This window comes from Carassius gibelio, chromosome A11 (genome assembly GCF_023724105.1).
Source record: "Carassius gibelio isolate Cgi1373 ecotype wild population from Czech Republic chromosome A11, carGib1.2-hapl.c, whole genome shotgun sequence".
In the NCBI taxonomy this organism is placed as follows: domain Eukaryota; kingdom Metazoa; phylum Chordata; class Actinopteri; order Cypriniformes; family Cyprinidae; genus Carassius; species Carassius gibelio.
Window position 1 is genome coordinate 16,195,353 of NC_068381.1, and position 27,622 is coordinate 16,222,974.

The 27,622-nt window shown below is 38.5% G+C and overlaps 2 protein-coding genes across 5 annotated transcripts; both read right to left on the bottom strand.

Annotated features, from left to right (window-relative positions):
- Positions 1 to 2: 2 nt before the first annotated feature.
- Positions 3 to 12,337, bottom strand: abcc10 (ATP-binding cassette, sub-family C (CFTR/MRP), member 10). The gene is made up of 21 exons (XM_052610085.1): positions 12,238 to 12,337; positions 11,772 to 11,975; positions 9,465 to 10,836; positions 8,891 to 9,118; positions 8,583 to 8,739; positions 7,563 to 7,726; positions 7,367 to 7,446; positions 6,562 to 6,733; positions 6,360 to 6,458; positions 5,998 to 6,262; positions 5,732 to 5,911; positions 5,494 to 5,623; positions 5,086 to 5,278; positions 4,593 to 4,936; positions 4,017 to 4,186; positions 3,660 to 3,820; positions 2,089 to 2,342; positions 1,013 to 1,158; positions 786 to 883; positions 582 to 694; positions 3 to 386 (listed from the first exon to the last, which is right to left on the bottom strand). The coding sequence occupies exons 2-21, from the start codon at positions 11,957 to 11,959 to the stop codon at positions 245 to 247; spliced, it is 4,656 nt and encodes a 1,551-aa protein (XP_052466045.1). The 5' UTR covers positions 11,960 to 11,975; positions 12,238 to 12,337; the 3' UTR covers positions 3 to 244.
- Positions 12,338 to 13,430: 1,093 nt separating this feature from the next.
- LOC128022471 (transcription factor Sp2) lies at positions 13,431 to 27,439 on the bottom strand. Of its 4 annotated transcripts, none has more exons than XM_052610097.1 (8): positions 27,231 to 27,439; positions 23,762 to 23,838; positions 22,820 to 23,572; positions 17,223 to 17,441; positions 16,825 to 17,110; positions 16,499 to 16,685; positions 15,374 to 15,567; positions 13,431 to 15,280 (listed from the first exon to the last, which is right to left on the bottom strand). In XM_052610097.1, exons 2-8 carry the CDS (start codon positions 23,822 to 23,824, stop codon positions 15,180 to 15,182), a joined length of 1,803 nt encoding a protein of 600 aa, XP_052466057.1. In that variant the 5' UTR covers positions 23,825 to 23,838; positions 27,231 to 27,439; the 3' UTR covers positions 13,431 to 15,179. The 4 variants fall into 4 exon arrangements, with proteins under 4 accessions (XP_052466057.1, XP_052466055.1, XP_052466058.1 ...); XM_052610095.1 differs by lacking the exon at positions 27,231 to 27,439 and adding an exon at positions 24,983 to 25,069; XM_052610098.1 differs by lacking the exon at positions 27,231 to 27,439 and adding an exon at positions 24,965 to 24,990.
- Positions 27,440 to 27,622: the final 183 nt, after the last annotated feature.

Genomic DNA, 27,622 nt, shown 5'->3' on the forward strand with positions numbered 1-27,622 from the left:
AATCGCATCATATGACCCCTTTAATCAGTAAAAAAAAATTGAAATCTGGAAACAGACCAATAATTGCAAACAAACAAATACAAAAAAATGTACTTCTAAAAAACATTTTTATCCATACAAATGTGACCGTTTATAAAAACATTTAACAAGTTTTTCATTGTTCTTCATGATACAAACTGCAGGTATTTGCACATATGCAGTGGCCAAGCATAGGACTCCAACTACATTCTTAGCTAAAAGTACATTAAACTCTTTCTTCCCCTCCACGCAAGAGTTTCTGGAAAACAGAGTCTTCTCTTTGGCACAGAGCAGCAGGGCTGTCAAACTCCACCACCTTCCCAGCATGCATCACCAGCACTCTGTCAGAGTCCATGATCGTATTCAGTCTGTGGGATAAGGAAGACTCGTTGGGTTTGCATTGGAACACAGATGTTCTTGACAGGCGTTTAAACTAAACAACATGCTATGCTAAAAAGTAGATGTAGAAGAAAAAATATGGTCTCTTCTAGGTTTTGTTTCTTTGAGTGGTGTGGTGTCAATCAAACAGCTAGACACCCACAAACTAAATTAAAGGGACATACCTGTGGGCGATGGTAAGCACAGTTTTATCCTTGAATTTTTCTCTGATAGTTTTCTGTAGAAGCATGTCAGTCTGATGATCCACGCTTGCAGTGGCCTCGTCAATGCATAAAATCTATTAATGCAAAAATGAACAAAATACATCGTTAAGATAAGAATAACAGATACTTGTTTGACGCTGTATATGTTCTACTTTAGTGTTATACATTAGCTTCTGTGAGCAGAGCACGGGCAAGACACAGCAGCTGCCTCTGGCCCACAGACAGAGACTTTCCTCTCTCTCCAACCTCTGAATCCAGGCCACCTGTAATAGGAGGAAAAAATTCAATTAATATAAAAACAAAGTATTTTTTCATGTCCTAGATAAATCATTTTAAGTAAGATGAATTTGAATTGAACAAGCCGAACACAATCAAAAGTGATGGACCCTTACCGATCCTCTGTACTACATCTCCCAGGTGGCATTGCTCAAGAGCATCTAGCAAACTGAAGTCTGGATGACGTCCATGAGGATCAAGGTTCTCTCGCACGGAGCTGGAGAAGAGGAAGGGATCCTGAGGGATGATGGCCAGCTTTGATCTATGGAGGGCCACACAAATTCTTATTATATGCAGAGACCATATTAAACACATTGAAACCACACGGAAACATCTGGAAATTATATCTGGAAGAAGTTTCAGGATTTCAAATAATTTAAAAACGATACAAAACGTTTATGCATTTCACAACATAAGTGCGAAAAATAAAACGCTTACCGCCAACCGAAAAAATTATGTTAAATTAGAATTAAATAAAAAAATGATTACATTTGTTACTTATATTTTACATGCACAAAAAGCAGCATAAACAGAACATGAGAATTCAGGTGGTCACATCATCCACCTGCAGCGCTTCTGTAAACGATGAAAACATAAGGCTATATACATATATAAGGAATAAATAGGCCTATAAGCGAAATTTATGTTAACTTACATAATTAATAAATTAACACAATGACGAAAAAACTATTCAATATAATATAGCATATAACCTAGCAATGTTTATAAGGTTTCTGGTCCGTCATTTTTCTTAAGTCTCACCAAAGCTGCATTTAATTGATTATAAATACAAAACAGTAATATTCTGAAATAGTATTACAATTTAAGCAGAGCAGTATTTATTATATTCTGATAAATTTTAAAATGTAATTTATTGCTTTGATGGTAAAGCTGAATTTTCAGCATCATTACTCCAGTCTTCAGTGTCACATGATCCAGAAATCATATTACCGTAATATGCTGATTTGTTGCTCAAAAAAAAAAAGACTGATTATTAAAAAACAGCGTTTATTTGAAATAGATATGTTCTGTAATTTTATAAACACATTTACTGTCCCTTTTGATAAATTGAATGCATCCTCCTTGTTGAAAAATAATAATACAAAAATCTTACTGATAATCCAAACCTTTACATTTAAGTGTAATCTCTCTAACAAAATAGCAAAGCATCAAAAAGTGACTTAACCCTCACCGCAAGTTACTAAGCCTAACCGAGCTGATGTCAACTCCATCCAGCAGGATTTGACCCTGGTTCAGCTCCACCATACGGAACAGGGCAAGGAACAATGAGGATTTCCCGGAGCCTGTACGCCCCACAATGCCCACCCTCTCTCCAGGTAATACCTCCAGGTGGACCCCATCAAGAGCATTGGGCAAGCCCGGTCGGTATGCCAGTACAGCACCTATAAACTCAACTCTGCCCTTTTCAGGCCAGGAATTTGGAACCTGTAGATGGAGAGTTTCAGGATAAGGTTGTGTGTTTCATATTAAGGACACTATGCATGATACATAAAGGGTTTCACAACCTGGGCTTTGCTAAAGAACTACAGGCAGTTTTTGTGAAATGAATGAATGAATGGATATTTAAAAGACAATTAAATAAAAATAAAAAAGACACTTTGTTTTTCAAAATTTTAATTAAAATATATATGAAAAGAAAACAGTAAATATACTTCACTCCAACACTTTAAACACTTCAGTCTGATCCTATAAACAAAACTGTGCAATTCTATTTTATTTTTTTCAATATACAGTATTTAAAGGAATCATGACCAGGGTTGCCAGGTTTTCACAGCAAAACCCACCCCATTGCAACTCAAAACCCAAACCTAGTCATATCACATTTTGAGGGGATCCCCAGGAAAAACTTGTATTCCGGTTGATGTAAAATACATCTTATTGGGGGGGGTTCCCCTGGTAAAATTTCTATTTTAGGAGCTAAATATCATGTTATTTGGGTCGCTTGCAATTCCAAACTAGCCCAGTTCTGTAGGAAAACCGTGGACTTGGCAACACTGATCATGACATACTTTTTTTTTTGGTTCTGTTATGAAACTTATTATTATAAGTTTTTTTTTTTGGATGAAAAAACTTTTTAAAAATTAGCTATTCATGATCTTTTACACCCTGTTTCTCATCCTTCTCATTTTCTGAAAATGTTTTCATCATCTTGCCATCCAAGAAATAGAAGAGTTTGTTTCTTCATCAGAAAAGATTTGGAGAAATGCATCAATATATTACATGCTCTGCTGTGAATGGGTGCTAAAACATCACAATAATCTACAAGTAATATGAGGTGGGGGGGGGGGGGGTCACTTTAACCTGCGGCATAGAAAACAACCTGAAGCAACAGTGTTAAAGTAGCCCAGTTCCATGATAAAACCACATACTTTTGACAACAATTTGAAGCTAAAAAACAACTAAATGGATTTATTTTTCACAAACACACAGCTTTATGCTTCACAAGTTATTAACTGATGGACTGGAGTGGTGTGGATTACTTGTAGACTTGCAATATTTGAACTCTCATTCTGACGGCACCCATTCACTGCAGAGGATCCATTGGTGAGCAAGTAATGTAATGCTAAATTTCTCCAAATCTGTTCTGATGAAGAAACAATTGCCTCTACATCTAGAAAAGCCTGAGGGTAAGTACATTTTCACAAACTATTCCTTTAAAATAACCTAACAAACAGGTTGTGAAACTGTTTTAATAACACTTAATCCCGATTCAGTTTTTGGGGTAAACATCGCTCCTCTAACCTCAGTGCTGGCTTGTTGAGGCTCCTGCGGGATGTTGGTGGAGTACTCCTCCGTACGCTCAATGCTCACCAACTGCATCTCTGTCTGCGCAAAGCTGAAAATCAGGCCTGAAAGCAGGTTGGTGATGGAGAGCGCATAGGACAGAGACAGACCTACCAGACCTGACAGAAAAGAGAAGAAAAAAGATTTGTTTCAAGAGGTATTTCAGTCACTTTAAACTGTTTTAAAGGCCTTATGGCTGAACTAGACAATGATCTTTTAAAACCGGACAGTGCTGTTGAGTTGAGTTTCCTAAACGTCCCATCAGAAACCAATACTCCAATAGAATGTATACTCTTATCTCACAAAGAGGTTAACCTGGGTCGACGGATTTGAGCTGATGCTGGATCACAGCGATCACACTGATGCCGGTTACTACAGTGACACCAATCATCTGCAGCCGGACGTCCAGCCACTGCATGGCAGCGTTACTGTTGAAGAGACAGCGTTGATTCTGTTCCAGGCGCCTCTCATTCTCCTCCTCAAACCTGCTCTCAAAAACAGTTTTATTCAGCATTACAATCAGTGTCAGGCCTCAAAGTCAAATGAGAAAAAAAAAGACAAATTACAGAAGAAAATTGCATTAAGAAGAAAAAGTTCCTCCAAATTCAAAAAGAAAACCTAATTTTTATAATACAGTTAATGTGTTGGTATTATAGAAAAGTCCCGTTTAAACATAACAGATATTTTAATTGTAAAATAGTAAAATAATAATTTATAATAATCAGGAAAATAACGTCACAATTCAACAAAAAAAGCCTCATTTTCTTTTTGTTAAATATTTTGTTTTTCCTTTACTGTCAAACACGAGCCGGACATTTATTTAAACCAAACATTACTTCTGAATCAACGTAAATGACATGATTTGAGCAGAAGTACAGCTAGTTTTCAGACCTGGCGGTGTGTCCGCTGGCCCGCACGGTGGACAGGCCGCTGAGTGTTTCTGAGAAGTGTGAATAAACTGGAGAGAGTGTGAGGCTACACAGACGTTTCAGCTCACGGGACGAGTGGCGATAAAAACCCTGAGTTTGGAAGTAGAGCACCCCCAGAGGAAGCAAAGGAAGTAGCACCCAAGGCATCCCGTAGCTCATGACGATCAGCATCCCGAGCAGTCCAAACACATTGGCCAGGAGAATGTTTAAGACAAAGGGCAGAGAGTCGTCCACACTGTAGATATCGGAGGAAAACCGATTCAGGATGCGACCCAAGGGTGTAGTGTCAAAAAACGTCATAGTGGCCTAGAATAGAAAAAAGCATATAAATAAAGTTGTGTGTGCTTACAAAATCTACATCTTATTATTTCAGTTTAAGCAATGACTTTTAGCCGTCTTGGCCGAAGGTGATGGTTAGCATTCGCTCACAGAAAAGCAGTGCTAGGGAAGATTACCTTCAGCACACTGGACAGCAGTCTCTTATGAACGACTGTAGCAGCACAGATCGCTCCATAAGCGAAGAGAAAGGCTCGAGCGGCTGTAAAGACTGTGTTTGCTGCTGCCAGAGATCCATACACGGTCATGTAAAACTTCAGCTCAGCGCTCATATTCCCAGAAGTCTCTGAACCTCTGTCGGGCGCGTGAAACCTGTTGAGAGCGAAGGAGTATACGGAGAAAATCCAATCAAGACTGTCAACTGTGGCACCAATGTCATAATCAGCCAATCAGCACATCAGAATGATTTCCGATGGATCATGTGACACTGAAGACTGAAGTAATGGAAAATTTGAAAAACTATTGAATTAGAAAGCCTTATGCTCTTAGTAGTGTAAATAAGTTATTTAATGAAATGTCTAACTCACGTAAGTCTCTCAGGAAAGAGAAGGGTCATCATCAAGACTGAATCGGCTGACAGGGACACCAGCTGAGTCATATTGTCCTTCATATGGGAAATCCAATGAGAGAGCCACCAATCGGACACGTTTTTGGAGGCTGTGTAAGGCAAATCAAAGTAGATATTGCAGTGAAGTGATTGTCTTACAGTAATATTTCATTATACTGTACATACAGCTGAGCTGACAGTGATATAGGTGTTACTACCTTGCATTAGGAAAAGAGAGAGCAGAACAGCCAAAGCCATGCATCCACCCACTGCTCTCCAATAGGAACGGTACACAGCCCAGGACAGCTTGCCCATTTGCTTCTGCTCCTCCCCAAACATCTCCAGCTCTGCCTCCAGCTCCGGCTCACTGGCCTCGTCTTCCTCTTTGCCTATAGCATCTGAGAAAGAAGGTTTGTTTGCATAAGCTCAAGTGAACTAAGAAAAACAGATATTGTTTTCTCGCTCATTTAAAAAGCATCAGTACCTTTCTCCTTAGCATTGCTGTTGTTCTTGCAGTCTTTAGGGGCTTTTACCAAAGAAAGGACTTCCTTCGGCGTCCCTGTTTTCACGATCCTCCCATTGTCCATCAGAACCACCACATCGGCCTTATCCACAAACTCTACCCGATGTGTGCAAAGAACTCTGGTCTTGCTCTTGAGAATCCCCAAGATGCATTTCTCCATGAGGTGATGGGCAACATCAGCATCCACAGCTGCTAAAGGATCATCTAGCAAGTAGATTTCCTTATCCTAAAATATGACGAGAGAGAATGTACCAGGATATCCACACATCATACTCCTGCCCAAATCTTTTAGACTAAATCTTTCAAATCAAAAAACACTGCACCATATAAACAGCCCGGGCCAAAGCGAGGCGGCTTTTCTGTCCTCCGCTCAGAGTGACACCGTTCTCTCCGACCTCTGTCTGATCGCCACCAGGCAAGATCTAAATCAAAATAGTACAAATGAGTGTCAGCTGTAGCTTTCCAAGGATTTTACACAAGGAATCCATGTCCAAATCTGCACTCATAATAAGGATATGCACCCACATTGAGGTCATCAGCAAGGGCACAGGCCTCAATCACAGCTTGATAGAACATGCTGTCAAAGTCTCTGCCAAAAACAATGTTGTCCTGCACTGTTGCATGCTGGATCCACGGCTCCTGGACGGCTAGTCCAAATCCCTGCTCTCTTTCCAGAACAAATATTTCCCCTCCACACCTATAGGAGACAAAACCACAAAATCATGAAGAAAGTAAAGTATTTAACGGTGCAGTACAGCGCCTAATGAAACTGGAAAAATAATGAGGGTTTTAAATATCAACATAAATAAATATTTATACATCAAAAAATTAAATAACAAATAAATGCCACAATTCAAATATTTGGGATTTATTCAGCAAGGATGCATTCATTTGATCAAAAGTAAGTAAGGACATTTACAATGCTACAAAAGATTTATATTTCAAATAAGATTATCTTCTGAACATTCTATTCAGAAATTATTATTAATTCTGGATTCTACAAAAAAAAAAATTAAGCAGCATAACTGTTTTCAGAAATGTTTCGCAAATCAGCATATCACAGTGATTTCTGAAGGATCATGTGACACTGATGCCTGGAGTAATGATGCTGGAGATTCAGCTTTGTCATCACAAAGATTGATTACATATATATTTTTAATATTTTAAAATACAAAACAGCTGTTTCAGATCATTATAACTGTTTTTACTGTAGAAAATCTTACAGACCCCAAACGTTTTAAACATTAATGTATGTATTTCTGATTAAAATTGCATTTTGAGAGTAACATGATGAATAGATTTCATTATTTGTTTCATTCTGTATCAGTACCTGCTAAGCTCTCCTGTTATGGCAGCCAACAGGGAACTTTTCCCACAACCAACCTTTCCCACCACAGCCACCAGAGAGCCCTGGAGCCAGAAAGCTTTTCGTTATTCAGAAGAGCAACAGAATATTAGAGGACAAATGTGAAAACTAGTTTTGACTACAAATGAATGGCTAACTGCTCCCGCTGCAGCACACACACCCTTTTAACGCTGAGATTGAGTGCATGCAGATAAAAGCTGCATGGTGGAGACCCATCCTCTGTCTTGTCATCAGGTACACAGTCAGAATCATGTTCCTCTGACTGCTTCCAGGAGAAACTCGCTCGGTTCATCTCTACTGCAGACAGAGGGTCCTCAGGACACACTGCAAAAAAAGCATGACAGATATGAAATGCACTAATTAAATGTACTAATCGGTGTTTTGTTTTTTTTGCACACTATTAATTTAAGAATCTGCCATGCATAAAAAGGCATCTGTCATACAGGAGTTTCATTTACCATCAGATTAATTTCATAACTATTTAAATGACAAGTAATAAGAACACAAAAACACTAACCTCTCCAGGCAAACCCCTTGAACCCCTTTTTATACAAGTTATTTTATTTTGATTTTAATTCAGTTATTTCAGTCATTTTAAATCTAACATTTAAATAAACATTTGCATGTTACACTTTTTTGATTTCAGTGAAAATTAAGTTTTATTTCATAATTGATTTTTCATTTTTATGATTTAATTAATTGCTTTTCATCAACAGAAACTCTTAATTATAAGAGTATTCTTAATTATAAAGGTTTTGTTTAAAGCAACAGTTTTGCATTTGCTGAAAATGTTCTTACCTTCAGGCTTTTCTAGATGTAGAGGAGTTTGTTTCTTCATCAGAAAAGATTTGGGCGAAATGTAGCATTGCATCACTTGCTCGTCAATGGATCCTCTGCAGTGAATGGGTGCCGTCAGAATGAGAGTTTCGATTAAAGTTCAAGTTAAAACACCTCAATGAATGTGGATTACTGTTATGTCTTTATCAGCTCTCATTCTGACGGCACCCATTCACTGCTGAGGATCATTTGGTGAACAAGTGATGTAAAGCTAAATCTTTCCAAATCTGTTCTGATGAAGAAACAAACTCATCCACATCTTGGAACATTTTCAGCAAATATTTATTTCTGGATAAACTATTCCTACAAGTGTGGGCTATCTTGAAAAAGTGTGGGCAGGTACCTTGACTGTAATAGACGCTGAGGTCCTGATCCTGTATTGTGAGGAAGCGCTGAATACGGTCCAGAGATACTTTAGCTTCTAGGGTTCCATTCAGCACCCAGGGGAAGGCATTGAGAGGCAGAATGAGCATCCCCACCAGAGCCAGAGTACTAAACACCTGCCAAACAACATATTACATGCAGGGGATGTGTAGAACATTATGTAGCCATTAAATAATATTTGAAATATTTACTGACCGCGCATCTCTGTTCCCTGTTAAAGAAACAGTGTTTGAGACCTGGAATATTCCTTTAAACTGGCCTACACACCTTTGCAGCGGTGAGACTGTTTCCCATCAGGACATATGTGATGAAAGTGAGGATAGAGATGACCACGGGCAGAGCAGCCCAGGTGTACACACACACAGCATCCAGGTACTTCAAGAGTTTCAGGTGATGCAGCTCTTTTTTACGGGCCTCCGCAATCTTTTGAGTGAAGTGCTCCTCCCAATTATAGTACTTCAGGACACGGATCCCAAAGAGGATCTCGGTCATTAGCTGGTGACAAAAATATATCAGATGTTTAATTACCAACTGGAAGCTACGCTACCATTCAAAAGTTTGGGGTTGGTACAACTTTTTAATGCTTTTGAAAAAAAAAAACATGTTTACGTTGTAAATTGTAAATCACGTTGTAAATGTAAACATATTTGCTGTCACTTTTGATCAATATAATGCATCCTTACTGAATAAAAGTATTAATTTGTCTCTCTTCTAAAAGAATAATAATAATAATCTTACCGACCCCAAATGTTTTAAACAATATTGCATTTACTTAAAGATTTATTAACAGCAAATGACAACATTACAGATCACTTAATTAACATATGCAAAACAGTCACACCTTCACTCTTCCGTCCTTGTGTAGCAGCATATGTCGATTGTTTTCCAGAATTCGGGAGGCCAGGACTTTGTTCAAAGGCACGAGCAGCACGGCCACACACACGCCACCCAAAAAGGCCACGCCCACCTGTAGGTAAAGCAGGTAAAGTGCGAGGACGAACTGGAAGGGAAGACTCCAGACCTCATGGAAGCTGTTGAAGAAATTCACCACCCGGTCCGTGTCGGTGCTCATGAAGTTGACCACCTCGCCCATGTTGAAGCAGGCCAGAGCGGATGCACTCACTTTTAGCGCTTTGCTGTAGATGGTGGAAATCACAGCAGCCCGAGCCTCCAGCGCAACCTTTGATACTTCATAAACAAAGACGTTCCTCAGCAAGGCGGCAAGGAAGGTACTAGCAAAGAGCCCCACAGCACACCACACACCCTTACTCAGTGGTGCCCCATCGGTCTCCATGAAACTCACTAATGCACCGAGAAGCAGGGGTCCTGCAAAGGCTAGCATGCTGGCTGCTAACTTCAACACGCCTAGAAGGTAGTAGCGTAGACCAAAGGCCTTGTGCAGCACCTTCAGGAGCTTGACATCATGCGGTGCTCCGCCTTCACACATCCTCTCCGGCTCGGCCTCGCTCCAAGAGTTGTCCTGCAGGTTTCCTCTTGGGAGCCGATCCTGTCTTTCAGGTCTTTCCAAACCCTTTGGATGGAGGCATTTCTGCCAGCACTGGGAGAAGCGGAGATTGACTGCTTTGGTACGCAGTCGATGTGGCAGCTGGAAGACGTCACATGGCCTCTCCAGCTCTCCACGCTTACCTCGTCTGAGCAAAGGGTTCAGCCACAGGTAGAGGAGTCTGGACAGCCAGCTGCACCCATCCTCGGCTACAGTCACCCCTCCATCGGGCTCAAAGGAGACAATTAATGGAGCTACATCGTCTGCATTACAAGACAGAAGATCTCTTTGAGTTCTGTAACAGGGAAAGATATAACCCAGCAGGTAGACCAGCACCAGAGCAGCTCTGGTTACCGTCACAGCTAGACGAACAACCTGCAGAGGCCGTGAGACTCCAAGGTGACTGATTTCTTGGATGTAAGCAGTGAGGATGAAAGCTAGATTAGGGATGGAGAGCATGAGCAGCACAGGAAGCAAAGCAGGACCTCGAGTTCTTCTGTACATGGATCTTTGTAACGCCAAAACGGCTCCAAAATGAACCAACCAGGCCAGGACGCCACATCCATCAGCTAAGATGTCCAGATATATGTCCGGGGCATGGAGCTCAAAAACCAGGACCAAGTCTACAATAAACAAGAGAGCCATCAGCAAGGTCGATGTGGCCCTGAAGCTCCAGCCAATGGGAAGGGAGGATACAATATGGGTAAGCCTGTGGGTAATAAAACAAGGATTATATATAAAAGATAATAAACATAATAAAAGTCAACATGAAATGCAACTCAGTTGAAATCCATATTATGATGTAAAAATGGCATCACTTGATTTTATCAACCTGAATTCAAAAAGTGATTTAAAAAAGGTTTATTGTCTTTCGTTGGCACGGAGAATCAGTGTGACCACTTGAACCCATTGTGATGTCAGTTCGGGGGAATCTTTCCCATTTATGTGGATTCCTAATGAAATGACTACTTTTTGCTAGATAACTAAAATGCGTTGAACTACAAAAACAGTATTTATAAACTAAGAATGTGTATTATGAATGTTAACCGGGTCCATTTTGATTCCACCTGTGATTTTCACACAGACACTACCATTCAAAAGTTTGAGGTGGGTCAGATTTATTTTTGTTTTTTAATGAGTCTCTTTTGCTCACCATGGCAACATTTATTTAATCAAAAATAGAGTAAAAACAGTAAAATTATTACAATTTAAAATAAAATATTTGACAATTAAATGTATTCCTTCGATGCAAAGCTGAATTTTTAGCATCATTACAGTCTGTTACAGTCAATCAGCATATATATGAATGATCATACAGTCACACGATCCACAGAAATCATTCTAATATGCTGGTTTGCTGTTCACGAAACATTTCTGATTATTATCATCAATGTTTAAAACAGTTGTGCTGCTTAAGATTTTAATCTAAACCATGATGCATTTTTACAATTTTTTAAAATTTTTTTGATGAATGCAATGTTCAGAAGTAGTTGGTATAATAATGTACTATAATGTTTTGTGGGTTACATGAATTTATGCACTGACGGTCACTTATGATCAAATTCATCCTTCCTAAGTAAATGAATGAAATTGTATTTCAGCATATGTTTCTGAGTGGACTTCTTCTAATAGCTTTACACTCACCTGGGCGCACTAATGTAACATGCACTAGTGATGGCGATGACAGCATGTGACAGAGATCCCAACAGAAGCTGGTTGGCACAGGGGCTGATGGTGCCATTCTGCCACACAGGGAAGGGACTGTCCACATTAGTGTGACAGAGCTCTGATATGAACTCAGCTGCTCCAAACACACCCGTGCTTCCCCCCATGGCCTTCTGAAAAACCCTGAAGGATGAAAAAAGTTTGGATGTCAAACAAACAATGAATGTGTACCTAGTGAGCAGCCCACCTAGACAGCACTTTTTAGCATAAGGCAGGTTTTAAGACACAATCAATGTCACGTCAGTCAGAATATGTTCTAATTCTCCTATTTCAGCAGACAGCAGCGCATTAAGTCTTCATTGAAAGCTTATTTTGCAACCTTATACTTAGTGGGAAGTTTTTGCTAACATATCTGGTGTAAATTATTGAAATGTCTGCTTCCTACCTGTGATTAACCGGCAATGTTGTTATTCTCCAGGCATCTTGCACGTCAGCGCGGAGCGTGAAGCGTGACACTGCGAGAGAGCGTGAGCGTCACTCCCCTTCAAAATAAAAGTCTGGATCGTATCTTGTAAAAACAACTCCCTATGTACATAACTGATACCATAATAATACATAAATAAATACATAATTATGATAATATGAATGAAACCAAAAACATTTTCTGTATATTACATTTTAGGACTTAATTTTAAGAACCAAAATGCTCTTCCATGTTTCCACTCTTTTTAAACAAACAAATGTGCAAGGCTTTTCCAGTAATTTGTGATTTACTGGATACAGATTATTATATCATAATGGCAAATAAATATTACACCATAATGCCAAAGAGATTTTGGTAATTTATATGGCTTTTCCAGGTACACAAAACAATTATTATTATTATTTTTTTTTATTAAGATTTCGTATATATTCCCCTGGTTCTTCAAAGAAAAAGTCCTATTTTAAGTCATCTTCAGGCCCCCTTGGGTTTGCTAAAGCCTGAAGTTATACTGACATTTAAATAGATCTTATTAAACAATATCTGATTTTTGCCAATTAAGTATTTGACCCAACTTGCATCTAGATATACTTTTAAGTCACTACATTTTTATAAGTGTCTGACCAACGGCAGTCATTTGGGATTTACAAAAGAACTGATTTATATTCACATCCATGACACTAGGTTTTTTTTTTCCTTCTCCTCAGTATACACAGAAATAAATTGTTGAAATGTTATTACTCAGAACCCCCCCCCCCCCCACCAAGTAATGCATTGAATGAACATAAAATTTAAAGTATTAAGTTTTAAATTGTATTTTCTTAAAAAACATACACCCCCCCCCCCCCCCCCAATAATCTTTGTTCTATACACAATCTCCATACACTTTTCCTTTATCCCAATGTAAGCTATAGCATCAAAGAAAGAATTATGAACTTCATGTGTTGTGAAAATGGTCAAGAGTTAGTCTGCACTTGTCAAAAGTACCAGTCAATTGATGGCAAATTTAATTTAAATTTATCACACCCAAGGTTTAACTTGGGGAACTTGGTCAGGTCACCTCCTGAGGCTGGTACAGTCATGACAGAAAGTCATGTGGGTTTGAACATGAGAGTGAGTGAATGCTGAAAGAACAGATTTCATTAAAAAAACAGAGAAACACTCAGTCTGTAATGCTTTATTAGGTGAGTGAGCGTTGGTCTGACTGTAGAAAAAGATAGCAAGTTCTCTGGTCTAAGCTCTGCAATACAAGTTATACAAACACAGGGTTACGTACCGATTTTCAAAGTCAGGGCTCTTTAAATGTGGGGTTTTTTATCAAGGCGAGCTAAAGAACTTTTATTTTGTAAAATCAGATGTAGGTACATGAACCAGAAAATTAAATGATCCACTCAGCGAAAACCCTGAATTTGGTCAGTGCACATAAATTGACATTTCTTTACAATTTATAAGTTAAAAAATAACAATAAAAGGAAAAATAAAGCAGGTCTACAAATGTATTTACCTGGAAAAAGACTCTTTAAATATGGAGTTCAGCAGACTAAGGCAACTTTTAGTCAATAAAAAGGGTAATCTATTATCATTACATATTACAGGAATGAAACTATACAATGCTGCTTTTTTCCCTTCTCATTTACACTGTACACAGTCCACAGATTTCATGTTTGGCAACAATAGCCAATACACATTTGTGTAACAATTATCCTACATTTTACACCCAAATACAACAGTATGAACTCAGACACTATACAAACATACATAAGCACAGATTTCTTTTCTTCTTAAGGCCTCTTTTAGAGAGCTTGGACAAAAGCTTAGATCAACTTAAATGGAATGACAGAATTGAACTAACCATTAAACCCATCAGCATGTAGCCGCTTTACACGTACCGTAAATGAAATCAAACATTTCTGATGGTATAATGGAACCACAATCACATTTTCATCACATTGTCTCCAATTTTGTGAGATATTTTTTTCCTGCTTTACATGAGAACATAAACATGAGTTTTTAATCGACATTTTTGAATGGACACATTTGCAGTCTTTATTTAAAGACACAACCTGCATACATTCAATGCAATTTAAGCTTTTTATTTTTATAAATTAATTCCTTATTTTATGTGACGATCAACCTTTCAACAGGTAGCAAGTCCCAACATATTTACTCTCTCGTTTCTCGCCTCTATACAAGACATGATTGTCTAATATGGACATGTACGTAAAAGCCAAAATATCATTTTCCCAAACCTCTACTAATATTAAAAACAATCAACCAAAGTCATACAAAATTTCAAGCTTAAGTTTACAATTCCAAAAAATCATTTAACAACTGAATATAATTTAACTGGGTCAAAGAGTTTGTCCAAAGCGTCACTTTTCTATTCAATTTTGCCATAATATGTACAAATGTATGTTTGTATGTAAGAAAACAAACATTTAGGCAAAAAAAAAGCCAGGAAACACTGTCCATTAGCTGCTACACTTCATGTAAGGGGCTTGGTTTAGCTAAAACAACCAAAAACATGTACATAAACAAAAATGTAAATAATGAGGGAAATTAACTTCTTTTTTTGGCTGAAGCGTCTGTTTCTGCTGAGACAGACATCTTTTCCACTCCGTATACCAGAGGTATCAAGTCAAGACACAACTGGCATCCATGTCCTTCATGAATCTCAGTTGAGGGCCACATTTTACGGCCAGCCAGCCTTCCTCAGTTGATGAGGGCGAGTAAAAATGTGGCCAGTTTACCCTGAAACGGCTGGTCAAAACAGGTGACATTCCCGGCCCACATTGTACATTTGAAGGCAGGTTGACCTCTGTTTCCTCCCATCCTTCAAGCCCCGGGAACAGCGTTTTCGTTCTCATCTCCTCTCAAAGGTCTTGAAACCCCGTGATAAACGATGTTCACAGGCTCTTTGTGTTGATGTGTGTTTTGTAATGCTTCGTGAGGTGGTCACTGCGCATGAAACGTTTCTGACACTTACTGCACTCAAAACGCTTGTCTCCTGAAAACCGACCAAAAATGAGGTGAATTTAGAGAATATTAGAGATGCATCACATTTATATTAAGTGCATGTGTCTATCTGGAGCTTGCATACCTGTGTGTGTCCTGGCATGTCGTTGCAGTTCGTCACTGCGTGTGAACCGTTTCCCGCAGAAGACCCAGCTGCACACGAAGGGTCTCTCTCCGGTGTGCAGTCGGACATGTGCCCGCAGCAGCGAAGTCTTTCGAAAGGTCTTTTCACAGCCTGCTATGTGACAGATGTGTTTTCTTTTCCCCACCTCTCCCGGCCTACAGCACGCAAGAATGTAAAAGTGATTTCCTTTAACCATTTGAATTGAACCAATATTGATATTTATCAGAAAAAATAAATCCATGATATCAATAAGAAAAACATTTGAACAGCCTACTAGTCTTGTCTAGTCTAGTTTTATTTAACAAAACTAAAAATGCAATATTTTGTTGCAAATTGTTATATTTTCAACTGATGACATTTCAAAAGATCCACACAACTCCAGTCTAAAACAAAAAGCTGAAAGAAGCACGTCTGAAAGAAATAAAATCATCAAATCAATAACTTCAAACCGTTGCTTCCAGATTAAATACCATATTAAGTCCATAACAACACTCCCTCCAGTGAGAAATATGCACCGATCAAGCACCGCTTAAAAATGAAAACAGTCCTAAAAATATGTCAATGGATTCTGATGCAAGAGGACAACAGGGAATGAACTTTTTCACTAGAAGAAGCCTTATTAATTATTAAAGACTATGGACTCGTGTTTTGGCAAGAAGTGATGGTCTATAGTTAAAATGCCTGATTTGCTTTCTACAAACGTGCAGCTTTTTCACTTCATGAGATGTTAACTGATGGACTGGAGTCGTGTGGATTACTGTGATGCTAATGTTTTTATCAGCTGTTTGGAGTCTCATTCTGATGGCACCCATCCATTGCTGAGCAAGTGATGTAATGATACATTTCTCCCAAAGCTGTTCTGAAGAAGAAAAAGTCTTCTATATCTTGGATGGCCAGAGGGTGAGCACTTTTCAGAAAATTGACAGTTTCAGAACTATTCTTTAAATGTTATGAAATGAACATTGCAAAAAATTATATGGGGTTAAATATATTGTGACAATATTTTGAGCATATCGCCCAGACCTATTTTACACTAAACAAACAACAACATCAAAAAAGCGTTAGATTTAAAACAAACTTTCCAACCTCTTCTCTGCGTCTTTGCAGTTGGGACAGGTGCAGGCCATACGGCGTTTTTTCTCTCCTGGCTGACTCTGCAGCTCCAGCGCGAGGGTCTGTGTCTGTTCCACCTGCATGGTCTGTGTCTGTGTCTGCACACCGCCCAGCTGCAGACCTGTACCTGGAACCGTCTGCACTGTGAGATGCTGCTGGCCTAAAAGACACGAGCATCGAACAAAATGCCACCAAGATCATGTTAACATCATTCAACTCTTTGAAAGAGTTAAGTAACAAATCAATTATAAGTTGTATTTTTGCTTCTGTTTGTGAAAACGAAGCACTCACTCACTCACCCCCAGCGTTGGTGATTGTTACAGGAACACCCTGCACCTGGACGCCATTAATACTGATGGTCTGAACTGCTTGAGCAGCAGAAGCTAGCTGGGCTGCATTCAGTGTTATGAGACCCCCTCCAGCTGGGGCAATTTTAGGGAGAGTCCTTTCTTTCCGTGTCCCTGATTGAGTCTTTTTAGTGACCACCGCAGGTGTGGGGGTGCTGGTGGGTGTTGTTGGTGTGGTAACAGTTGTCTCCTGTATCTGTACAGCTTGCCATTCACCGGAGGCCGTTTTAAACAGCAACTGGGAGAGCAGAGCACATGCATGACATCTTTAGATAATTAATGATATTTATTTTTAAATGAAGCAAAATTAAACATGATTAAACCATAAAAAATGCTGTTTCCTGATGTACCTGTGTGGGCTCTGAGGGGGACACCTGCACACTGGGTGTGACAGTCTGTCTCTGTGGTACAGGGGGGAGTGTGGCAGAGGCAGCCTGTACCACTTTTAGAGCCTGCGGGGGGATCTGAACGACCTGCTGATCTGGTTTCTGCTGAACCAACTGCACCTGCTGCAACACGGCAGGCTGATTCCCTCCTGGACTCTGCACTATCAGGAGATTATTTCCTGCCTGGTTCAGGAAGACATTATTAGGAACATACACAATCAACAAAAACAGCTGCCCACATACTTGCAGGGTAAATTTGATAAAAACATCATTATTCACAAAAAAATAAAAGCCCAAGCCCTTTTATAATAAACATTGTATTTGCATTGTGACTACTGGCAAACATATTTTCCACAAGGTTCTGAACATTTTATCTGAGATTTTTTTCCCCATACTTTTAATTATGATCACTAGCGGTCAACCAATATATCAGCACAGCCAATATTTGGAATTTTTTGAATATCCGCATCGGCCGACAAGTCTTTCCGTGTGGCTGATATTTTTCAAAATGGAATTATGACACCATCTCGTGCGCTTATGCTTCCTCTTTAAGACGAGCCACTCCGATGTTAAGCCAGCACTGACATACAGTAAAATTACCAATCGTTATTCACTTTCTAACGTGACGCTATGTTGTGTTACATACAAAAATACAGCATGTCTTATTCAAATCTACTGCGAGATATCAAATCCACAGCCCAGCAGCATCTCCGATGGGAGACACAGCTTTGATTAGAGGTCAAACAATGTATCGGTTTTGCCAATTAATCTGCACAAATAGTTGATTGCTCGAAAAAGAGCAATTTCGTTCATTATCTGGCTCGGCTCGGTGTTCATCTTCAGTTCTCTCTTCACAGCTGTTCAGTCAGTGTACTGTTTGAGTAAATTAATTACTCCGGGATATTGCGTTGTTTGAACTCAGCCACATTAAAAAAGTTAACAGTTTAAGTCATTTGTGGATTAATGCATATTGGAGATGTGAACCATTTAAAAAATTCAGTTCGATTTGGTGAACTGGTTCAAAAATATCCAGTTACATCGAATGATTCGTTCGCGAACCGGATATCACAAACTGTTTTTGTTTTGAACTCTCTCTCACAACAGACACGGAAGAGAAGACAATGCTGAATAAAGTCGTAGTTTTTGCTACGACTTTATTAGTAGTTTTTGCTAATCATCGATTATTATGTCTGTTCTAGAGACATGTTACAACTTTATAATAGAGATGTTCCGATACCCTTTCTCTTTTCCCGATACCGATTCCTATACCTGGGCTCAGGGTATCGGCCGATACCGAGTACTGATCCGATACCTGGGTGTGTATCTCTATATACAGCTGTATGTACTACTAGCCCTGTGTAAATTTCTAGAATTATTTTATGGTGTGCTTCAGACTTATCCCTTATTAAACATGAACAATTCATGGTGAACTACTGTATTTATTACAGTTTTTATTATCTGACATGAATTTGACAGTAATATTATTTATTTTCTTAAGCGAAAAAGAACTTAAAATCCAGCCAAAAATTTAACACCGCAAACTAAAAAAAGTATTTTAGTTTTACAATATAACTGTGTAAATAACTGCAACAAATAAGTCTAGGAATATAAAAAATGATATATTAATCAGATATCTCTTTACAACAAAACAAGTAAAAAACAAGCAACCGTCTAGGCATAATTAATATTATTAATAGAGACCTATTATTATTACTACATAGAGACATAGAAATCTACTGTAGGCTACAACAGTAGCTTAATATGTTTTCAATTTACTCCATTAAGCCGAACATTTATTTTGATGGGTTGCCATGAAGATCTTTGAGTGTCTGTGTTTATGATATGACAGTTTTCTCAAATGAAACGGTAAATTCTCATGAAGTGAAGGTTTATGCGCTCGTGTCCTCATATAGTGACACACGGCAGAGATTACAAAACAGCGAGCTCCCGCGCATCTGCACCCGTCACCCACAGAGATGTAAAATTTGCAGGAGTAATATTTAAATAGTATTTTGCAGTTTAATATTCACAGACATTAGTATATATTCGGCTACCGTCTGGAGCCCTTCGCTTAGACTAACACGGAAGTGACTGAACGCAGCTGCGGGTACCGAATATACTCGGGAGTCTGTAACTTACTACCGGTACTACAGAGACGCTGGTATTAGGGCTGCCCCCGACTAAAGATATTCCTAGTCGACTAACACGCCTCCATTTTAGCAATTAGTCGAATAATAGTTAATTTAAGATCTTAATATAAAAAACTTGCGTATATACAAGGAAAGGTATAGTCCAGGTTGAAGTTTAACACTTCCATATGACAGAATATGCTAAGCAAGATATTAGCCCGTTCAAAATGAAAATGAAGTGCTTAAAACAGAATAGTAAAGCGTTTAAAGTATACAGCGCTTACGGACACATAAATCATTGGCTGGAACGTTATAGGCTAATTAACATAAAAACAGCAATCACACTGCCTGTGCATTTTAATAATTTATCAAAAATACAAACTGTAACAGTTACATGTCAAAAAAAAAAAAAAAACAGTTTGAATAAAATAAACTAAAATTCATTCTTTAAAATAAATTAAATAAACGTATTAGCAACTTAGGCCTAGTACAAAACAAGGCAAAAAAATAAAAAAAAATAAAAAATAAATACTGTAACAAAAACGCTGTTTGGTATAAAATTACAGTGGAAAATTAATATAATTTTTATATTGTTCAAAAGGATAATTAACAAAAACGAACAATTTAATAAATGCACATGGCACATCGCACAACGCCAAAACTTAGAATAAAAAAGAAGGTTGCAAATAAATCAACAGCCTAAGTATTTGATTAAATTGTTTAGAACAACTATATTTAAGACAAAATGTGGAACAAATAATTTAAAGAACAATAATACAAATAAAAAATATCAGAGCAGAGCCGCAAACTGCCATTAAGACGACGAGTCAAATTGCAAACATCAGACTAATTTTTCTTACAGAATAAAAAACAACTTCTGCATTTTATGAAAATGAATAAATAAAAATAATATGTACTTATTTATTTGTATAGCCCAACCGTTATAAAAATACCCGTTTTTTTATATATAGCCTAACAGATAGCAAACAGAAACACTACAAAAAGGAAATTAAGCATTCTTACCTAAGCTTTCAATTCGATTTAATTTTTTTTTCATATTATGTGAGAGGAACACCAGCTTGTCTACATTGTTGGGAAGAAGGGAGCTTCTCGACTTGTTCACAATGAAGCCGGCCTTTGAAAAGATGCGCTCTGATGGAGTGGATGTGGAAGGGATACAGAGGCGTTTAGCTGCTTTAGCGAGCTTTGGATATCGATGTTGCCACCATGCCAATAGTCCCGAATCAACCTTTGTTTTATCTGCCAAGTACATTTTTAGTTCATCCTTCTCTTGCATGCTCCTCCTCATCAAGTGCGCTTTGGTATACCGTGAGGCACGAGATCTCGTTGATCTCTCGTTGCTTTGATGTCTGCGCAGCCCTGATTGCGTAATTTTTTCACGTGATTTTTTTTTTTTTTTTTTGCGACTAACCAACTAATGAAAATGTATTCGACCAAGCCCTCTTCATATCGACTAACGTTTAGTCGACTATTTGGGGGCAGCCCTAGCTGGTAACATCACATTTTTACATTTTCAGCACCGACTTGGTAGTGAAATGCCAGTACTTGTGGCATCCCTAGTCGCCATTTAACTGTCTGGTTGGTCCAGTATGAAATACTGCTAAACAGCGGACATACTGCTAACCACTGAATATGCACTGTTATTATACAGTACAAGAGCGGCCTCTAGAAACAGAAATCACAGCTAGAGCTGGTATTTTGTAATGTGATTTATCATGGTAGTGAATATGCACAATATTATTATGCAGCCCTTACCCTGAAAATATAAACAAATAAAGCAGCTGCTACTTTCTAAAACTTATTTAAATAGATTTAAATATCCATTCAGATTTTGTGGATTTGCTATGATGACTTAATAGGCTATTTATTTTCAAACTTTTGTTTACATTTATTTAATCTGTACTACAACATGCCCTAGATATTGTTTGAAAGCATTTTGATTATTTATTGTTCCCTTCACATTAGTGCCTCATTAGTTAACATAAACTGCCAATGAAAAATTCTTCTGAACCTTCTTTAACCTTAAGTATTCCAATATTTTGTTGGTTGCCAAAGTTGCAATTTTTATTATTTAATGAGCTAACATGAACTAAGACTTGCATTTTTTTTTAACAAAGATGAATACCTTCTGTAGCACTAATTGTTACCACAATTGTTAAAAATTTTGCTGTCCCGGAAAAACAAACTGCATCCACTGTTCATGTAACGCTGGTTTCTTGGGAAAACACGGTAAACTTTCCCTCACATCCAAAAATGCACTTATTTGGAGACATTCTAAAACAAATCCTATGCAGTGCGGGTGACGATTTTGAAGCGCGTTGATGTGTGCGGTCTCGCTCTCCTCTGGTCAACGTGTGCACGGCGCACTTTTCCGAGAGAAATGCTCACATAAGGAGTTCCACCATCGTCTATGTCATTAGATCCAAGATCGAAAAAAAACATCCGAAACTTGTAAAAAACCGGAAGTAAGATTTTCAGCACAGAAATTCTCTGTCATTCGTCCAAATTATTATTATTTATTTATTTTTACTCTGGCCATGTTTAGCATGAGAATCCATCTATTTAACAATATGAATACACGAAACACCATTGTACCACCCCTTTAAAAATCCCATATCGGTCGACCACTAATTTATAATTTACTAAACCTAATACCATTAAAACACTGGTATTACTTGAAATTACTTTTGAAGCAAAATATAAATTTTGCCTTGGAGCTGGAATTTTAAAGTTGAAGCATTAAAAAAAAAAACACACAAACTAAAAGTGAACTAAAACTGAAATGAAAACAAATTACTTAAATTGACAAATCATCAAAAACACACAAATATACTAAATAAGTTTTTTTCTTCTAAAGATTGTTTTAATAAAAACTATAATAGTAAATAAATAATACTAAATGAGCAATGAATATAATGCAATATTATTTTAATTATCATCAAATATTAATGATTATTAAGATTTAATAAAAGTTTTTAAATTATTTAATAAAAAAAATAATTTAAACCCAACATAAAAACAAATATGGTGTATATATACTTTGTAATTCTTTTTTTTCTTTTCGCATCTCATTAATGCTGAGAATGAATTGTCTTGCACTAAGGATGAAATGTACCTAGCTATCAAGTATAATAATGTCACGATCCAAAAAATCATAAATATAGCATATTTTTCAGCAAAATATAATTTCTTAATATGATTTAATTTTGAGTTGAATAAGAACGGCTTTGTGCAAACTTGTGCAACAAAAACACTCTTGATTTTCCCTTGAGACACATGCCAACATAGAACGGTTTAAACATAATAAAGGTCATTTTGAAATCAGTCCGATGAGACAAAAAATTCACAATTTTAAGTTAAAGCACTTGAGGTTTTTAGGAAGCCAAAGCAGAATTACAAAAATGCACATACCTGAATAATGTTGTCAGCTGTGGTCTCTATTAGTAAGGTTTCAACCTGTTCAGCTACATGTGGCGGTGAGGCCGGCTGAAGGGCCGGGGTGGGCGGGGCTATAGCCACCTGTCTCTTCCTCCCCCTCTTGCTCTTCACCGGAGCAGCAGCAGTCTCTGTTAAAACCTGTGCTCCTCCCACCTCACTAGTAATAACATTTAGTGGGAGCGTAAGTCCACTAGGGAGCCGTACAACGTTAGTATTTACACTGGCATTATTCTGCCGCCGCTTTTGAGAGGATGGCTTGATCATCACTCTCTTCTGCTGGGGGGTCGGTGCCGGGGCCAGAGGGGGCGGGGCAGTCTGAACTGTGACAGGTGAGGTGATGATGGCTTGGTTGGTTCCAGGGATGATCTGGATCTGTCCTCCCTGAGGCATCATTTGAATGGTCTGAGACCCCTGGAATTGAGGAATCACTTGGTACTGGATGTTGGCAGTGGATGTGCCTGCTGGACGTGAAGGGCTCTGAATAGTGAAGACAATAGGGCTGGCCCCTGACGAACCGAGTCCCGCGGGCAGCTGGATAACATTTCCTTTGGCTGAGAGGAACCCAAAGTTTTTGGGTGGAGCTGGGGCAATAGGGGCGGGCTTGATGGGGTGCAGACGGCGTGTGGTTGGCTGAGACGGTGGAGTGCTGACTGGGGCCTGGGCAGCCGGAGGCCCGATCTTACTGCAGGTAGCTGCCAGAAGTGCCAGTGGGGAGGGCTGGGAATCCTACATGAAAGAGTGTTGATACACAATTACTATTACAATATTTCATAATATAAAAACATATAATTTGAGAATAAGCAGTAATGGTCATTTTGACAATAACTGGAAATAATTATTGGTTTATTGGTTAACATTTTCATTACAGTGCACACATAAAACATAGTTTAAAAATACAGACTGAAGGGGCCTTACTTGAGAAGTGTTGGTGGAGGGCTGAAGATATTCACTGGGGCTGACTGCGACAGTGGTGGCCATACTGTCCTTTTGATCTGCGAGAAGAAGGTGAATCTTTTTATGCAAAGGAAACACCAGAACTCTCCAAATGTGATTTCCATTGGGGAATGAAAAAATGCTGCAGGAGTTCTTTGCACTACTGACGGCAAATTAATTCAGTGCTTCGACTGCACACGCATACGGTGTCCTTATTTTCCAAAGCACCACAGCATTGTGATTAATGTCTGCATAGAAACTGATAATACTGAAGAAATCAAATGAACTGATAATAATAAATAAACAATAACATGAATGGCATGCACTCCCACTTATGACAGTGTAGCTAAGGATGCGACAGCTGTAATAAACCACTCTAGTGTGTATACATCTATATGGTAAACACTCAGCTCTGTGCTCATATACTCAGACCCCAACCCAAATAAACACTTGATGTTGTGATGGCTGATATTTGGCTGTCAAAACTAGCAAAGTTAACGGTTTATCCATATTTACTGGAATGGGGTCAAAATCATAGTAAGTCTCAAGAAATGACACCACAGTGATCTTAATGCCATTATATTTAACGGATTCCCAACTTTGCTACATAAAGGATTTGCTCTCATTACAAGCTAATCAGACTGAAAATCAGGACACAAGCACTGATAACCAAGCCTTGTGTGTTTATGGAGACATTCGTGCTTGAAGGGGAGAAATCATGTTTTTATGCCAAAAGAATGCAGTTTGGTTAAAGCTGCAGCCTGAAACCAGCGGCTAACGTTAACAGGCTAAACGTCAGATAACTGCAAGTGGTTGAGCTATGCAAATGAAATACATTAAAATATCGATTTAACCTCACTTTAAATGATGTTTTAATCAGCCGCCTACATGTTTACATGTCTTTCTATGAGCGTGGCTAAAGGGTTGTTCTGTCCGCAGGCAGACACAGTCGAGTGCGCTGATGGAGGAGGAAACTGCTGGCTTAGCAATGCTAAAGTGCTAACTAGCCAGATAAACTCTTCGCTGCGGAAAAGAACCGCGATTCCGGAAGTGTGCATTTGGTAGAACAGTCGTGCTACGCGTAATTTTTAAAACCCGTGCGTGCTAGCTACGATATGAAATATATATCGGTTAATTCGCTCGAGAAAATGTTTAAGAAAGTAACATAATAATATAAACACCAACGTTATAATTCCTACCCACCGCTCATGACGACATTCACTATCCGTGAAGCCTCGAGAAGCCCACACGAGAGACCGCCCCACCAGCGCCCTCTGGCCAATCCGGTGACCTGTCAATCAGCGCAAGCTCGCAGTCCTGACCAATCACAGTATAGCATTTGTCTGATGGACGTTTATTCCGCCTAATGAGGTAATGCAGTATTTCTTTGACAGTTGAAGGATGTATTTTTGGCCAATAGATTGTCGAGTTTTCAGGAGGAAGGCGGGCGTTACTGTGAGTCTGTGACCCAGTCAAAATAATAACCCGAGCCAATACTACGCAGGCTTGAATTTCACTGACGTTGAGCTCGCCCAGTTAGAAATGGGTAATGCTGCATATCAATCAAAAGTAATTGACATCGATCAATCTGCTTGCACTTTGTTATTTCTCTATTGCAGTATGAAAGCAGGTGCTGCATCAGCATACACGACTGTCTTCTGAAAATCTGAAACTGAAAAAACTGAAACTGTTTTCTGAGATGCCTGGGGTGCATCTCATTAATGCAACCAACTGCTTTCTCAACACCAAAATACTTGGATTCTGCAACGTGACATTGAGCAGTTCTTGAGTAACCCCAATATATATATATATACACACACACACACACACACACACACAGTACAGACCAAAAGTTTGGACACACCTTCTCATTCAAAGAGTTTTCTTTATTTTCATGACTATGAAAATTGTAGATTCACACTGAAGGCATCAAAACTATGAATTAACACGTGGAATTATATATGGAATTATATACATAACACAAAAGTGTGAAACAACTGAAAATATGTCATATTGTAGGTTCTTCAAAGTAGCCACCTTTTGCTTTGATTACTGCTTTGCACACTCTTGGCTTTCTCTTGATGAGCTTCAGGAGGTAGTCACCTGAAATGGTCTTCCAACAGTCTTGAAGGAGTTCCCCGAGAGATGCTTAGCACTTGTTGACCCTTTTGCCTTCTGTCTGCAGTGATGGGAATAACGGCGTTATAAATAACGGCGTTACTAACGGCATTACTTTTTCCAGTAACGAGTAATCTAATTGATTACTCTTCTCATCTTAATAACGCCGTTACCGTTACTGCCAAAAAATGCGGCGCGTTACTATAACTGATGATGAAGCTGTTTTTTTTTTTCATCAGACCAACTAGATCTCTGAGCGAGAGGCAAATACTTTTTTTACTATTCTTCCTTGGTTAGTGGGCAGAGCACGAGACAAGCGCATAAATGCTGACGATTGGCTGAGGTAGAGTAAAATTTCATTGTAAGCCAATCAGAGGTAGAGTTGGGCGGGTTTTCGAAAGCACGCATAGTAGTGATGGGAATTCGGCTCTTTTGACTCAGCTCACTGAAAAGAGCCGGCTCTTTGGCTCACAAACGGCTCTTTAAATGACTTTGACTATAATATTTCAATTTTTATTACATAATTATTTAATTTCTATAGGCTAAATTTGAAAAAATAGAGTTGGCTCTTCAGATATGCGAGCCAGCTCCCGAAGTTCAACTAAAAAAGCCGGCTCCTAGAGTCGGCTCATTCGCGAATCGCGAACGACTCATCAAAAGCTCATTCGCGAACGAGTCGATCCATCATCACTAACGCTCATTCGCGAACGACCCATCATCGGACAGGACAGGACACACAACGAACAACACAAGCCAGTCAGTCAACCAGAGACAGGTATGGCGACGAGCCCAAATAATCCAAAAGTAGCCTTCTCTAAATGGAAGTATATACATTACTTTTTCCTTCAAGAAATTAAAGAAACAATAAAAGGAAATATCAAAAGTTCCCAAAAATCTATCGTGTTATTTGCATTGATCCACTATATAAACATAATATCTACATACATGCCATTTGATTGGAGGCTAGTCTCACTTTGTCCCACAGCAACTTTTTTTTTTAGATGTGTGTACAATGTTTCATGTTTCTGTTAATAATGTATTGTATTAAGTGTCCATTTCATTATAATATTCAGATTTATCATAAATAATTGAACATGCACATGTATTTTAAGTTCCTTTAAAGAGGGGTAGAGGTGGGGTCACGTTTGAGCATTTAAAATGTAATTTTACTTGAAAGTAACGCAATAGTTACTTTCTTAAGTAACTAGTTACTTTAAAAATTTGTAACTGAGTTACTAATTTAGTTACTTTTTGGAAGAAGTAACTAGTAACTGTAACTAATTACTTTTTAAAAGTAACTTGCCCAACACTGTCTGTCTGCAGTCCAGCTTACCCCTAAACCATCTGGATTGGGTTCAGGTCCGGTGACTGTGGAGGCCAGGTCATCTGGCGCAGCACCCCATCACTCTCCTTCTTGGTCAAATAGCCCTTGATGCCTTCAGTGTGACTCTACAATTTTCATAGTCATGAAAATAAAGAAAAGTTTTTGAATGAGAAGGTGTGTCCAAACTTTTGGTCTGTACTGTATATATATATATATATATATATATATATATATATATATATATATATATATATATTAGGGGTGTAACGATACGCGTATTCGTACACTGTAAAAAGGTTGCTGTAAATTTTACAGTAACTTACTGGCAGCTGGATGCCAGTAACTTACTGTAAAATAGTTTACAGTATCATTACTGTAGTTCCATTTACAGTAATAATAAT